The following is a 14,989-nucleotide window of genomic DNA, read 5'->3' on the forward strand; positions in this document are numbered from 1 at the left end:
ATCAAATATTGCATACAATAAAGTAAAGTAAAAATATGAACTTTTTTTCTTTACAACGAAAAATGTGAACTTTTGGTCTTTCTTAATCTACTTTGTATTTCTGATTCAGAAAATGTATTAAATTACCAAAAAAACATTGAAACACACATATCCAAGTAAAAAAAATAAATAAAAAATAAAGTTCGATGATAATTTAGAAGAAAACTTTTTTAAAAACGAATTGAGATAATGGTAATATTTCATTGGTTTACTTGATAAATATATACATTAACTTATTTTAATATTTCATAAGTTTACATTTAATTTTTAAAAAATATAATGATAGTTTTATTATTATAGTTAATATATAATGATAAATCTAATTATTCATTAAGAATATATCTATTTTAGCCGTTTTAGAAACTAAACCATTAACACATGTTTATAACATGATTACATAGGCAACTCTCTAAACTTATTAAATATATCACATGTTTTCTATTTTGATGCTGTTCATATAGCCGCTAATGCAAACAACTCCAACCAATAATATTGTTTGACCTGCACAAAGTGATTAAACCACTGAAAAGAGAATGTTCAGATCAAAATGAAAGTGATGAAGAGAACGCAAACAATTGAAACAACCAAAAAACACTATACCTAGAGGATGAAACAAAAATTATAACTGATACAACTTGGAATGAATGAGTAAAGTGAAACTATAGAGTTTAAAACCTCTTATGTCACATTAAAATAAGAATTGGTCTTCACTTGTGAAAGTTCAAATAATTATAATTCTAGTTCCAATTAGAATGTTCAAGATAGTTATATTATTTAAATTAATAAATTAATGATTTAAGCTTAAAAATAATAAGAAACTTGTGAAAGTTAAAATAATTATAATTATAATTATAGTTCCAGTTAGAAATTTTAAAATAGTTATATTATTTAAATTAATAAATTAATTAGAAATTTCAAAATGTTATATAATTTAAATTAATAAATTAAATAATTAAGCTAAAAACTAATAAGAATATGATAAATAAGCAAAATTATATAAAATCATGGAGAATGTGACAAATCAGTAAAATCATAGTTATATTATTTAAATTAATAAATTAATTAGAAATTTTGAAATAGTTATATTATTTTAGTTAATATAAATTAAATATTTAAGTTAAAAATAATAAGAATATGACAAATAAGCAAAATTAGCTAAAAATTAAAATCATAGAGAATGTGACAAATCAGCAAAATCATTTTATAAATAATAGTATATACAACGTTCATTAGTTATCGGTCGCAACGATGTCGTTCCATTTGAGCCTTTAAGACACGATTCCGGTGATTCAAGCCCCTCGCCGGCGAAACTCTAACCCTAATCTCGCCTACTCTCCGTCATCGTACTATTCCTTTCAGTATATATTCTTCCCCTAAAATCGCTGATCGATGGATGATTATCTGAGCGGCGAGGAGGAGGACGATTACTATTACACCTCCGATCAAGAGTCTCTCGAGGGCCTTGATCATGATCAATCCAATCTCCACCCTCTTTCATCCTCTGGAAATACAGCCAAGGTAACTGTCTTTTAAATCAGTTGTTGTATCACTGTTCATCCAAAAACTTTTATCTTTTAAATGTTATTGTATCCGCGTCTTGTGACAAAGCCTATTCTTTTGTTTCCTAATCATTTGTGTAGGTCATTACAAAGGAATCGCTTTTGGCTGCACAGGTGAAAACAGCAATGATTCTTAACTGATTTTTTTTTTATTTTATTTAATAAAACGTATAACGCAGAGGGAGGATCTGCGAAGAGTGATGGAGTTGTTATCGCTTAAGGAGCACCATGCTCGGACTCTTCTTATCCATCACCGATGGGACGTTGAGAAACTGTTTGCTGTTCTTGTTGAGAAAGGGAAAGATTGCTTGTTTTCTGGTGCTGGTCTTACACTTGCTGGAGATGATCCCACCTTTTCTCCTTCGTCTTCGATGATGATGACTTGTGATATCTGCGTTGAGGATGTAGAAGGTCATCATCACATGACAAGAATGGACTGTGGCCATTGCTTTTGCAATAACTGTCAGTACTCCCATCCCATGCTCTCTTTATTTTCATCATTTCTCCAAGAGGAAGTTGAATTTATACGATACGATTGTGATCGTGACTGTGGTTAGATAGATTAGGATAATTTTACATTAAGAGTTTTGGTAATTTTCTATTTAATAATTGGTTTTGAAGTTTTCCTTTTTATATTAGTTTAAGAGTTTTCCATTTTCTACAAAGTTGTATCCCTATATAAGGGTTTCATTTTTGATTTATAAAGAGAAGCTTCCAAGAATTACCTTAATCTTTAAGAGAGATTTGGTTAAAAGGAAGCAAAGCTTTTTGGTTCATATCAGATAAATGATTGTTTATATGTTCTGTGGCTTTGCTTGCTTTAGGTTGGGCTGCGCATTTTACCGTAAAGATCAATGAAGGTCAGAGCAAAAGGATTAGATGCATGGCTTATAAATGCAACGCTATTTGCGATGAAGATGTCGTCAGGAGTCTAGTTAGTGAAACCCAACCTGATTTAGCAGAAAAGTTTGATCGTTTTCTTATCGAGTCTTACATCGAAGACAACAAAATGGTGAAGTGGTGCCCGAGCACTCCGCATTGTGGGAATGCAATACGTGTTGAGGATGACGAGCTCTGTGAAGTTGAATGCTCTTGTGGGTTTCAGTTCTGTTTCAGCTGTTCCTATCAAGCCCACTCCCCTTGCTCTTGTTCCATGTGGGAGCTGTGGAGGAAAAAATGCCATGATGAGTCTGAGACTGTTAATTGGATCACTGTTCACACCAAGCCGTGTCCCAAATGTTACAAACCCGTTGAAAAGAATGGTGGATGCAACCTCGTGACTTGTATCTGCGGACAATCGTTCTGGTGAGGGCTACATTCTTGTTTCTCCATTTTCTTACTCTGTTTTGTAGCGAAAACATTTGTCAGCTGGTGATGAATCTCTTGTTGCAGTTGGTTGTGTGGTGGCGCTACGGGAAGGGATCACACTTGGTCTAGTATCTCGGGTCATAGTTGTGGTCGGTACCAAGAAGACAAAGAGAAACAGCTGGAGAGAGCTAAAAGGGATCTTTACCGGTATATGCATTACCATAACCGTTACAAGGCACATATCGATTCCTCCAAGCTAGAGGATAGGCTTAGTGATACTATCCTCGAAAAGGTGTCAATTTTAGAGAAGAGGCAGTTACAGTTTAAAGACTTCAGCTGGGTTACGAGTGGGCTCCACCGGTTGTTTAGATCAAGACGAGTTCTCTCGTATTCATACCCTTTCGCGTTTTACATGTTTGGAGAAGAGCTGTTCAAAGACGAGATGAGTGCTGAAGAGAGAGAAATAAAACAAAACCTGTTTGAGGATCAGCAGCAGCAGCTTGAAGCCAATGTTGAGAAACTTTCAAAGTTCTTGGAAGAACCCTTTGATCAATTCGCTGATGATAAAGTCACGCAGATAAGGATTCAAGTCATCAATTTATCAGTCGCAGTGGATACCCTCTGCAAAACAATGTTGGCATTTGTTGTTGAATTACTATAAAAGATTTGCTAAGAATGAGTATGGAAACTGACATGTAAATAAACTTTTGGTTTTGCAGGTATGAATGCATTGAGAATGAATTGCTGGGTTCTCTGCAAGTTGGCATCCACAACATTGCTCCATACAGCTCAAATGGAATAGAACGAGCATCGGACTTTATTAGTTCCCGAGAAGCTGGTGGTGAGAAATGCCAAGCTTCGAATTCAGGTACAATTTTCTGAAACTTGAGATCATTTTGGAACCCTTGTTGGACACATACAGAGCAGCAAGGTTTAGTAGTAACACACCCTAGTGTATCAACTCTTTAAATATAGGATGTAGCTCAGAAGACACAAGTTGCTCTCCGAGGAAACGTCCCAGAAAAGAAGGAATTTACAGAAATAATCAAACCACTTTACTGGATTTAAACTTGCCAGCGGATGTCATTGAGCGGAAATGAACTCATCATTCTTTCTCCTCCTCGCAAGAACACCCCATTTTGTCCAGATCATGCGAAATGTACAAATCATAACGCTAAACCCCTCTGCTTGATTATACTTTCACTGACATGACCCCTCCTCGGTTCTGAGGAAGAGGGTTAGTCCCTTATGTGTATGAAATCTTGCTGTGATCTCTATATAGTTTGGACCTGATTTGTCTAATTACCATTTTAACTACCAATTTTTCAATTTAGAGAATCTGATATAGTTTTTACCAAACAATGATATGTTTTATATTGGCTTAAAAATAGAACTTGCAATCTTCTTCATAGTTTTTACTAGGCCTGGGCATAAAATCCATAACCCAAAATCCGAACCGAATCCGAACCAAAAAACCTGATCCGTACCCGGTTTAAAATTTAAAAGATATCCGAATGGGTCTTGTAAGTTGGTACAAAACATATCCGAACCCGAAGTGTTATTAACCAAACCCGAATGGGTAACTCGAAAAACCGAAAATCCGAAAAAATATTCGAAGAAACCGATCCGAATATCCAAAATAATATACAATATAATTATATGAAACATGAATATATACTTCAAATATTCAATTTCATATTTATTTTGATATGGTATCTAACAATAAGTATTTAAAATTTAAATAACTACTTTAAATACATAATTATGTATAAATAAGTATATATTTCTTAAGTTTTGCTTTTTAAATTTTAGATTTTATTTTGGATATATCCGAACCAAACCCAAACTAAAAAACTTGATCCGTACCCGGTCTGAAATTTAAAAGATATCAGAATGGGTCTTGTAAGGTGGTACAAAACACATCCGAACCCGAAGTGTTATTAACCAAACCCAAACGGGTAACCCGAAAAACCGAAAATTCGAAAATTCGAAAAAAATATCCGAAGAAACCAATCCGAATATCCAAAATAATATACAATATAATTATATGAAACATGAACATATACTTCAAATATTCAATTTCATATTTATTTTGATATGGTATCTAACAATAAGTATTTAAAATTTAAATAACCACTTTAAATACATAATTATGTATAAATAAGTATATATTTCTTATGTTTTGCTTTTTAAATTTTAGATTTTATTTTGGGTATATTCAAACTGATCCAATATAACCCGAATCCGAATGATATATGATTACTTTATGAGTTCTATGATGTGATACAAAACCGACTCGAATCTGATGGGTTATATCCGAACCCGATCCGTACTAATAAATTTACTAGAATGAGACTTAGGAAATGTTATAAAAGAGAACCGAAATCTGAAAAACCCGATCCGAATACGAATGGGTATCTCAAGCCTAGTTTTTACCAAACAATAATATGTTTTATATTGGCTTAAAATAGTACTTGAAAACTTTTTCATAATCTACGTAGAATGATAGGTTTTGTCATCTTTATGATAAAAATCCAAGATTAGCTTTATCAGAGTTGAGAAATTCCCTAGATACCTTTTTTTAGTTTATCAATTTCTCTTTTGTTATTTTTGTAATAGTGAAATAACAAAAAGATGAAAAGAAATATTAAATTATAGTGGCCGTTGATTGAAACCGTGTAAGAAGCAGGCATCGGCATCAGAAAGAAATCAGAAATAGCCCAAACCCACACAATCAATCACTCACGCCTTTTCTTCACAACATCACTGAAAGCAAAGTCCAAATCAAAACTTGTCCCTTCCTCCTCTTAACTTACAAAAAATAACCTAAACCCCAATTTTCTCCTTCACTCCTTTTCTTTTTCTCTTAGTCGCTGAAAATGGAAGACGAAGAAGGCATCGGGTTAATTCTAGCAAGAGCCACCGAGCTCAGACTCAAGATCGCCGATTGTATCGATACCTCCAGCACTGATGTTTCTTCTCCCAGAGAAGGAAAGAAAGATGAGATTGCTGGGAATCAAGAAAAGGATTTTGACTCATTCAGCTCTGACGAAGAAGAAGCTGATGAACAGCTTTTGCGTATACGCGATGCTCTTGAATCTCTTGAGTCTCAGCTTGCTGCTTTACAGGTTTTTAATACCCTATATTCACTCTGCTTCTATGTCCTTTTGTATCAATTATCCCAAACCAGACCAATCTTGAAAATTGGTTAAAGTGTTAATTCTGCTTTTAACTTGAACTGACTCTGAGTTGGTTTCACTGTCTTAATTCTTAGTTAATGTTAGAATGCTTTGTTGTTAATTGTAGGTATTGGTTTTCTTGTAATGAAAATTGAGATTGATTATAGAACTCAAAGTTTCTGGCTTTTAGTCCTGCTTTTAACTAAAATTGAGTCTGAATTGATTTCATTCACTGTCTTAATTATCAGTTAATGGGGAAATGATTTGTTGTGGTAATAATAAGAGCTTTAGTGGGGAAATGATTTGTGGTAATAATAAGATCTATTACCTCATGGTATTGATTTTTGTTTTCTTGTAATAACATTCAGAATCTACGGCAAAGACAACAGTACGAGAAGCAAGTAGCTCTCTCTGAGATTGATTACAGCAGGAAGATTTTGCTCGAGAAGCTCAAGGAGTACAAAGGAAAAGAACTTGAAGTGCTACGCGAGGCTTCCACTTTTGCTGGCGAAAGAGTTGACTATGAGAACGATCTTCTCCTTCCTCCTTACCCTATTCACCCTCCTCCTCTCTCCCTCGGTTTAGATAATAACAATGCCTACTTACCTCATTTACCGTTAAACCAGAAGAAATCTGATGCAAATGGGTTTGGCTCAGGACATGTGAGAAAGGAAGCAGAGGTCAAGGGTCCTAATGGATTTGTTCGCTTCTTAGGCTCTGTTGCAAAGATCATGCTGCCAATCATCGGCGTCATTTCCGTCTTGTCTGCTTCCGGTTATGGTCCAGAGCTCAAGAAAAGAGGTGTGTCATTCAAACTTCTGGGGCGTCTCCCTCAACGAGTAGTCAGAGCACCTAATCAGTGCCCGCCTGGGAAAGTTCTTGTCATTGAAGACGGTGAAGCAAGGTGTCTTGTGAAGGAAAGAGTCGAAGTACCTTTCGACTCAGTGGTTGCGAAACGAGATGTAACTTACGGATATGGTTGAATTGAAGAGAAAATAAAAAACACCCTTCTCTGTAATCTTCACTGCCTCCTGAATTTATGTGTGTAAAGTTTCAACCTTTGATCTCTTTAGATGTGAAGCAACAATCCCAAAGTTTTGTTCTTGCTTGTATGATTATTCTCCGCATACAATTTTACCAACTCGCACCACTTGTGTAGTCTCATAGGCAAATGTTTTATTAATTAGTAAAATAATAAGAACGGTTTATTTATTTAAAGTTGTGGTTTGACAAAAAGATTAGTCAAAGAAAGTGTCACTCATCCATAAGAAACCACGTTCTGTTGCAGTATACTAGCACATAGTTTTAGTTTCTTTACCTGGCAACTTTATCTGGAACTTGTTTAACAAGTACTTGTCTCTTGAACAACACAAAAGGGTAACTAACAAAACCTATATATACATAGTACATCTTTCCTAACTGTAATAAGATCACACAGTTTTCATTACAGAAAAGAATAGTAAATCAAGTAATTTAGCCTCTGAGGATATGGACAGTGAGGGAAAGATTGTGTTTACAGAAGAGCAAGAGGCTCTTGTGTTGAAGTCATGGAGTGTCATGAAGAAAAATTCAGCTGATTTGGGTCTCAAACTCTTCATCAAGTAAGCCTTAATGATCCCACTGAATCTTTGTATTTGTATATAATATAAATTTGAGATATAAACACATTTGAAAACGTAGGATCTTTGAGATTGCACCAACAGCGAAGAAGTTGTTCTCCTTTTTGAGAGACTCACCAATCCCTGCTGAGCAAAACCCAAAGCTCAAGCCTCATGCCATGTCTGTTTTTGTCATGGTAACTTGATCCATACCTTATTGATGGATTCTTAATTCTTTTTCTTTTATCTAAAACTGAAAATTGGAGTTTTGGGTTTATCAGTGTTGTGAGTCAGCAGCACAGCTGAGAAAAACAGGAAAAGTCACAGTGAAGGAGACAACTTTGAAGAGGCTAGGAGCCAATCATTCTAAATACGGTGTCGTTGATGAACACTTTGAGGTTAGACATATGGCACATATCTCTTTTGTTCTTTGTTAATAAAGTTATAATATCTTAATAAACCAGAAAAGTGTTACAAAAAATAAACCAGAAAATATGATTAATAATTTTTGCAGGTGACCAAGTATGCATTGTTGGAGACAATAAAGGAGGCGGTGCCAGAGATGTGGTCACCGGAAATGAAATCTGCTTGGGGTCAGGCTTATGATCACCTTGTTGCGGCCATTAAAGCTGAAATGAAGCCTTCTCCTTAATATATATCTTAATATAATAAGCAAAAATGTCTACTTATTACAAAACTTGTTGTCAAATTTTGAATATGTGTTGTTTGTATCCAGTTTGGTTTTGCTTAAATAAGTGTGGATTGCAATTCCACATTACGTTTCAGTCTTTTTCTTTTCTTATTTTACTGTTTGATACTATCTTATATAATAAAAGAGACTTCTCTCTCACCTCAGTCCTCCACCTCATCATTTAGAATAGGGCAAATTACTCCACGTGGCATCTTCTCTTTCTGCTGCTCTTTTTCTCATCAACCGAAAACTTATGGGCTTACTGATTTGTTGACATTTAGAGCAAGGCATGGTCTTTGTATGGACTTCAGAGCTATCATTTTGTTCAGGCCCAATATTATTAAGGTATGAATCTAGAAAGCATCGTTTCCCTTCTCTTCAGACGATACCGCCTATAAAAAAATTTCAGTAACGGCTTGAGTTTCCATTTATATGCTCCTTAACTCCGTGCATTTATGGAAATTAATCAACCTCTCCATCTTCCAAAGTAACCAGTGGAAATTCTCTTATAAATCGGCAAACTCCCTGCGATGAACAGCACTGCGAAATCGAGAAGAACGATCTTCAACAATAGTGTATTGATTCATCATGCTTGCCGGGCTCAAGCTGGCTTCTGTTCAAACCTATAAAGAGATGTTTGTCTCTCTCACGTTCATCCACGTCACCCTCCACGTATGAAAATAGAGCATCCTCCAGCCAACACGTGTCCATGCGAAAGAAACGCTCCGTTTCATTTATTTGTGTATGCAATACATGTGGGCTTTAGTGTGTATTTGGGCTTAATGAATCCAATCCGGATAAAGAAACTCCAACTTTTATGGAAACGCGTCGTTTCTGATTTAGGGTAACACGTTCTTCATTTCCCCCATTCGAGAGCTAATCTCAACCTAAGGTTTCTCTGGTGCTGTTTCATCTTCTTCATAACAATCCTAGAAACTATCAGTTACAAATTCATCCTCTTAAATCCACCACCCACGATCTACCTTGAATGAGATCTTCACGTAAGGCTGTGGAATTACAACTATAAAAAGGTAACTTTTCCTACTATGAGAACCATCTCCTCATTCCATTTGTTTAAATTTATTTTCTGTAAAATGGCTAAAGCAACAATTTTTTTTTTAGATTTGAAGACCGGACGAGTACGGCACAGTAGGAGGAGGAAAGCGGTAGCGACAGAGGAGAGGAGGATCAAGGCAATTAGGGACCAGCCGTGTCCGGTTTGAATCCAGTTGTTTATTGTAATTTTTCCGTCCTGTTCATCATTATTTTGAACACACAGGGTGATTAGATTCATATTTATCAGAATTATGCTTTTAGTATCATAGTTTTCCTCTTTGCAATATGATTTGAATCTGTTGTTTATTATTTTATTATTTTTGGTAATCGTTTTCAGGCAACATTCATTCCAGTGTTCATGTCTTCCCACTTATAAGTGACTGGGTTCTATTTTTTACTTTGATTTCACTTGGTGTAATCAGAACTTTTGACTGTAGACTCTCTTCAATTGATGCGGTCCAGTGATGAACCCGGCTTGATGAGTTAACCGAACCGATTACACCCATTCCTGAAGAACACTTCGGGTTCCGTAATCACAGTGAACTGCTTGGCCTAATCAACACCAATACCTTGACAAAGTCTTATTTTGTTTCTTGATGAGCTACTGCTCAAAATCTTGAATCTTTTTTTTTGTTTAGGTTAATGTATGAACTCCAAGAGTTTCTGAAACAAGCGTGAGGAGAACAGCAGGTAAAGCTTGCTCGACAAAGAAACCATATTTTCTTAAATCAAGTCTTTCTAAAAAAATTTTGGATAGTTTTGCTCAAATTCATCGTCAAAGAAGATAGTAAAGCTTATAACTTGCAATCTTCTTTTTTTTTGAAACAGTTTCTTTCTGGATATAATCTTCTTAATGAGATTTATATACATTTGATAGTTTGAGGAAGGAATGGTAGTTTATTGGATTGTTGAAGATGGCTGTCAATGAAGGTATTAACTTAGCTATCAGACTTGGTGTGAAGTGATCCTTATGTTGTCTTCAATCTAGGGAAGCAAGTAAGTGTATCTCTTTGTGACTGTTTACTAACCTGCATCTATAGACTCTTTGTGGATCTTAAAAGCTATTGTCATAATTTGCTGATTGTTCAGAAACTTCAAACAGCAATTGTGAATAGTAATTTGAACCCGTATGGAATCAAGAACTTATGATGTCTGTTCCTAAGAGCTATGGTCATGTAAAACTGGAAAGCCTATTAATCTAAGCACTTTTGCTATTGACAAAAGTTGTTATATATTATATCTTATGGGTTTCTCTGTTGATTGCAGCAAGTTGATATCCAGCCTCTGATACATTCTCTGCTGATGACAAAATGTGAGAAGCTCAACTTGATATCCAGCCTCTGCTGATGACATCAATTATGATACATTCTCTGCTGATGACATAATGGGAGAAACTCAACTTGATATCCAGCCTCTGATAACATCTGCAATGGCGTTTGAGGATCCATAGATGTTTGGGGATATGCAGATTGGGAAATGTCTAAAGTTGCATGATAATCTGCCAATAGATGACAGCATCATTAACATTGTTGATGGGAAAGTGAAGCATGCATGAGGTTTAGATCAAGCTTCAAGATGTAGAGTCTGTAGAATTCGAGATGGAAATGGAATGGCTACCACTCGACCAATAATACTAATACCAGTAGGTTCCACTTTATAAACTTACACTTTTTGCAATACATACATTCCTTTTTTTTTTTGTTGAAACATTTTTAGATCTCTCATTTCCTTACACAAAAATGTATGTTTGTAATATTTTGTTTCTTGGTGGCTATATCTTACAAAGTTACTGATAAGAACTTGCGAATATATTGATCAACAACACAAAAGAACTAAGAACCTAGGGATTGTGCAAGAGTCCCTAACTCTCCCAGATACATCCACCACAAGATGCATAATGATTCAGTTACAATCGATCAACTATATATAGTGATCTGACTCTCTAATACTTACAACTCTAACTGAATCTTTACTTTCTTCTACAGATGCCAGGTCACTCTTTATCTTCATATTCTTATGTAAGTGCCATGTCAGCAGCTCCTCACGTATCAGTTACACACTTTTGTATACGGTTGACTTACACTCTAGACATATATTTATCTAAATACTCATAATTAATATATGGTTTCATTGTATTTACCAAACTTAAACTAATGTTCTGTAACAGTGAATTTTATATTTACTTATTGGATTGTTTTAGTGATTCCAAACAAATAAAAATAAAATAAACTATCAATAATTTCAAAAGTATGTACAAAAAAGAAACAAATCAATGTTTTGAGGATTCAACCTAACTGAAGTAATAAAAATTATATTCTATTTGTTATATATATAAAAATTATACTCTCTTTGCTATATAAATTATACTGATATATGTTGTTGTATGTATTATTTATAGTTATTGTGTGTTAGTCTTTGAGAAAGCACAAACGATTATCAGACATAACGTGTTGAAGAAGTCATAGGCTTTATCGGTTACATTTTTACTCATGGGTCTTCATGTCAAGACGTTGCAAAGAGCCTAAGCGTCGTATTAGAGTGTGATCATAATCAAGTTTTGTTTCCCTAAGAACCTTCGTGGGTGTCATCAAACAAATCCTTATTTGATAAACTGATAATCACCTTTTTGTATATATGATTAACTGATATGAACTTTTAATTCTCATGCCTATCATTAGTTAGGTATCTTCACTATTATTAAAATAGTTAAAATATGGAAAAACTTATTCGGTTATATTTACTACATAATACTAAACTAAACTAACTTTTGTAAGAAAATGTAAATGTTGATAAATTTCACGAAAATTCACATATACCAAAAACAAAATTATGGTGATGATTATTTAGTTAGTTTTTAGTTTTTGGCTTTTGGTTTTTAGTTTTTTGAATTTAGTTTTTAATTTTTGGTTTTTAATTTTACAGTAACTTTTGGTTTTTTTTTTTAAACCTGAATGGTTGTTTTAGACTTTGATTTTAGAGTTTGAAACAATTACTATTATCACTAAAATAAATAATTATATATTAAAATTTATTTTAAAATAAACAACAAAAGGAAACTTTTATAAAATAAAAACGAATAGCTACATGTATACCTACATAGATAACTAAATTAAACTTACAAAACAAACAAAATAAAAATTTAATTATATTTTATAAAATATGGTAAGAATGAATAAACTTTATTAAATTCCAGATTTAAAAAATAAATATTAATATCTGGAATTTTAAATTTTATTTAATTTTAGACAATGAATAATTAGATTTTATATTAACAGACTAAACTATTTTTTTAAATGATATAAATGCATAAAATTTATATAGTTATAACATACAAAGTAATAGCTAGATTCTAAATTTTATTTATAGTCTATCCAATTATTTATTTTAAATATTAGTTATAAGTAAATTATTTTAATAAATGTGAAATTACTGAACCAATAAATAAAAAATTAACTATTTATATATTATCAGCAAAATATGCAGATTTGTTTATTTTGAATTTTAAAATAAATAAACACGTTAATATATTAATACATATATATATATATATATATATATACAAATATTTTAAGAAGAATAAAAAAATGCAAAACCCACGTATAATGTTGAAAAAACTATATAAAATAATCAATATTTTGAGTATTAAACCTAACCACAACAATAAAAACTCAAATCTACTTCTTATATATAAGAAAATTTGAGCAAATATTTAAGAAAACGTATACCATTTCAATAATGAAAATCATATCATGCTAATACAAACTTATAATCTCTAACAAAACTAATAAAAATATAAAAAAAAATAAAAAGGTTTAGTTAGACATATGTGAAGATGATGTGTGCTCATTATAAAAAAATATAACAAAAAAAAGAGGTAATAATAAAATTGTATAATGTGAGAAAATGTATTTGAAAACAAATAAAAAAACATAAAACAAGTTAGAAAAATAAACAAATATCCAACATTAAGTAAAATGAATGTAATATTTCTCATCACTTAAAATTTTCTAAAATAGAAAAATAATTATTATACACATCAATTGCAAATGCAAATCTAAAACACAAACCACAAAATCATACATAAAATAAAAATCCAGATAACAAATAAAGTATATCCCGCCCGTAGGGCGGGCCGACCCTAGTTTACAATAAAGGAAGGTTTTATTATGTTGGAGATAAACTAGAAAGTAACTTGAGTGGCAAGTTATCTAAATCCTAATTAGATTTGAGTTTATCTGAATATTATGTAAGTCCTAACGTGATAAGGACTAAGTGTGTTTTATAAAAGAATATGCAAGAGGTTGCATAATGTTTGGGAAGTTCATGAGTTTGTGAGTTTGAGGTTTTGAGTGATTTTCCCCAGAGAGATTAATAAGAAGAGTTTCTTATTGTGGTTTAATATTGTGTTCTTGAGTTTGCGACAACAATATATTATTGGGCAAATACTTTGATATGGGTGATGGTACTGTTGGAATAACTATATGGATACATAAAACTGAATGGAGAAAGAAAGGAACGTTTTGTTCGAGCTCAAGAAATACATAATCTCGATCACTGAAAAAGAGTTATCTGAATGTGCCCTCCCTACATCGACTAATAACACACAAAAAAAAGTGATTGCTGCATGTGGGAGCCTCCTCAATCTTTAAAAGCATTGTAAAATTATGAGTTTTACGATATATCAAACTGAATATTATCTTTAAGCTAAAATGATAATAGAAAAAAAAATCAAGATTACAATAATTAATATCAAATTCTTGAAGAACAAAAAAATGATTTGTGTGGTGGTGAGATGTTTTTTACTTTACTATTTAATGTTATGTAGTGTGTGATGGTTTTGATGCAATTAAAATAATAACCACACAACGATTATAAAATAAACTAATTAAACAATTAACCACTCTTCGGGACTTGAAAACTGGATTTCCTGTAATCTGTAAAAAAATTGCATAGTTTGGGATTTGAACCTTTAAACCTTAACCAGTAGGCTACGGTGCTTTCATAACTAATTGTTTTCTAATATGGCTAACTTGTTAATCTTGTAGGAAAGCTAATACAATAGAAACTTTATAAATTAATATTTAATAAAATAAAAATATAGTAAATTATTAAATTTTTTGGTCTTAAACTAGACAGGTTCAAAATGATAATACAATACTATTTTTAGAAAATTTTATGTAAAAATATGGTTCATTAAAATTATATTTTAATCATATATATTTTTATATAAGTATAAACAAAAAATGTATTGTTTGTTTTCTATTCACAATAGAATTTATCTCTGTTATTTTAAACATGACAATATATTTTTTGATAATATTTAGTAAAATTATATGTAATACAACATTTAAACTATGAAACATATTTCATATACATCGAATAACATAATCAAAAACAATAATATATATGGTAAATTTTTAAAAAGGAAAGTTTTTTTATTAATTAGTAACATTGTATGTATTAATAATATATATGTATTATTTATTTTGGGCCAAAGCTAAATAAATTTTCAAATGTTAAAAAAAATTGGAAAAATTGCCAAAACGGAACAAAAATTTA

General features: G+C 32.3%; 3 protein-coding genes across 8 annotated transcripts; all 3 read left to right on the plus strand.

The window, feature by feature from the left end:
- The first annotated feature begins 1,230 nt into the window (after nucleotides 1-1,230).
- Nucleotides 1,231-4,317, plus strand: LOC103846062 (probable E3 ubiquitin-protein ligase ARI2). Of its 2 annotated transcripts, none has more exons than XM_009122983.3 (7): nucleotides 1,231-1,557; nucleotides 1,680-1,712; nucleotides 1,778-2,060; nucleotides 2,423-2,903; nucleotides 2,991-3,539; nucleotides 3,626-3,774; nucleotides 3,860-4,317. In XM_009122983.3, exons 1-7 carry the CDS (start codon nucleotides 1,429-1,431, stop codon nucleotides 3,886-3,888), a joined length of 1,653 nt encoding a protein of 550 aa, XP_009121231.1. In that variant the 5' UTR covers nucleotides 1,231-1,428; the 3' UTR covers nucleotides 3,889-4,317. The 2 variants fall into 2 exon arrangements, with proteins under 2 accessions (XP_009121231.1, XP_009121230.1); XM_009122982.3 differs by having other exon boundaries at nucleotides 1,240-1,557; nucleotides 3,882-4,265.
- A 1,307-nt stretch (nucleotides 4,318-5,624) lies between these two features.
- On the plus strand, nucleotides 5,625-7,297 carry LOC103846063 (plastid division protein PDV2). 2 transcript variants are annotated; one of them, XM_009122986.3, is made up of 3 exons: nucleotides 5,625-6,034; nucleotides 6,454-6,664; nucleotides 6,743-7,297. In XM_009122986.3, exons 1-3 carry the CDS (start codon nucleotides 5,786-5,788, stop codon nucleotides 7,066-7,068), a joined length of 786 nt encoding a protein of 261 aa, XP_009121234.1. In that variant the 5' UTR covers nucleotides 5,625-5,785; the 3' UTR covers nucleotides 7,069-7,297. The 2 variants fall into 2 exon arrangements, with proteins under 2 accessions (XP_009121234.1, XP_009121233.1); XM_009122985.3 differs by having other exon boundaries at nucleotides 5,631-6,034; nucleotides 6,454-7,297.
- A 38-nt stretch (nucleotides 7,298-7,335) lies between these two features.
- Nucleotides 7,336-11,185, plus strand: LOC103846065 (non-symbiotic hemoglobin 1). Of its 4 annotated transcripts, XM_033274578.1 has the most exons (9): nucleotides 7,336-7,686; nucleotides 7,766-7,880; nucleotides 7,965-8,081; nucleotides 8,198-9,405; nucleotides 9,497-9,612; nucleotides 9,768-10,120; nucleotides 10,308-10,426; nucleotides 10,520-10,605; nucleotides 10,697-11,185. In XM_033274578.1, the coding sequence occupies exons 1-4, from the start codon at nucleotides 7,574-7,576 to the stop codon at nucleotides 8,333-8,335; spliced, it is 483 nt and encodes a 160-aa protein (XP_033130469.1). In that variant the 5' UTR covers nucleotides 7,336-7,573; the 3' UTR covers nucleotides 8,336-9,405; nucleotides 9,497-9,612; nucleotides 9,768-10,120; nucleotides 10,308-10,426; nucleotides 10,520-10,605; nucleotides 10,697-11,185. The 4 variants fall into 4 exon arrangements, with proteins under 4 accessions (XP_033130469.1, XP_033130470.1, XP_033130468.1 ...); XM_033274579.1 differs by lacking the exon at nucleotides 10,520-10,605; XM_033274577.1 differs by having other exon boundaries at nucleotides 10,308-11,185.
- The last annotated feature ends 3,804 nt before the right edge of the window (nucleotides 11,186-14,989 follow it).

Source organism: Brassica rapa, chromosome A07 (assembly GCF_000309985.2).
Source record: "Brassica rapa cultivar Chiifu-401-42 chromosome A07, CAAS_Brap_v3.01, whole genome shotgun sequence".
In the NCBI taxonomy this organism is placed as follows: Eukaryota; Viridiplantae; Streptophyta; class Magnoliopsida; order Brassicales; family Brassicaceae; genus Brassica; species Brassica rapa.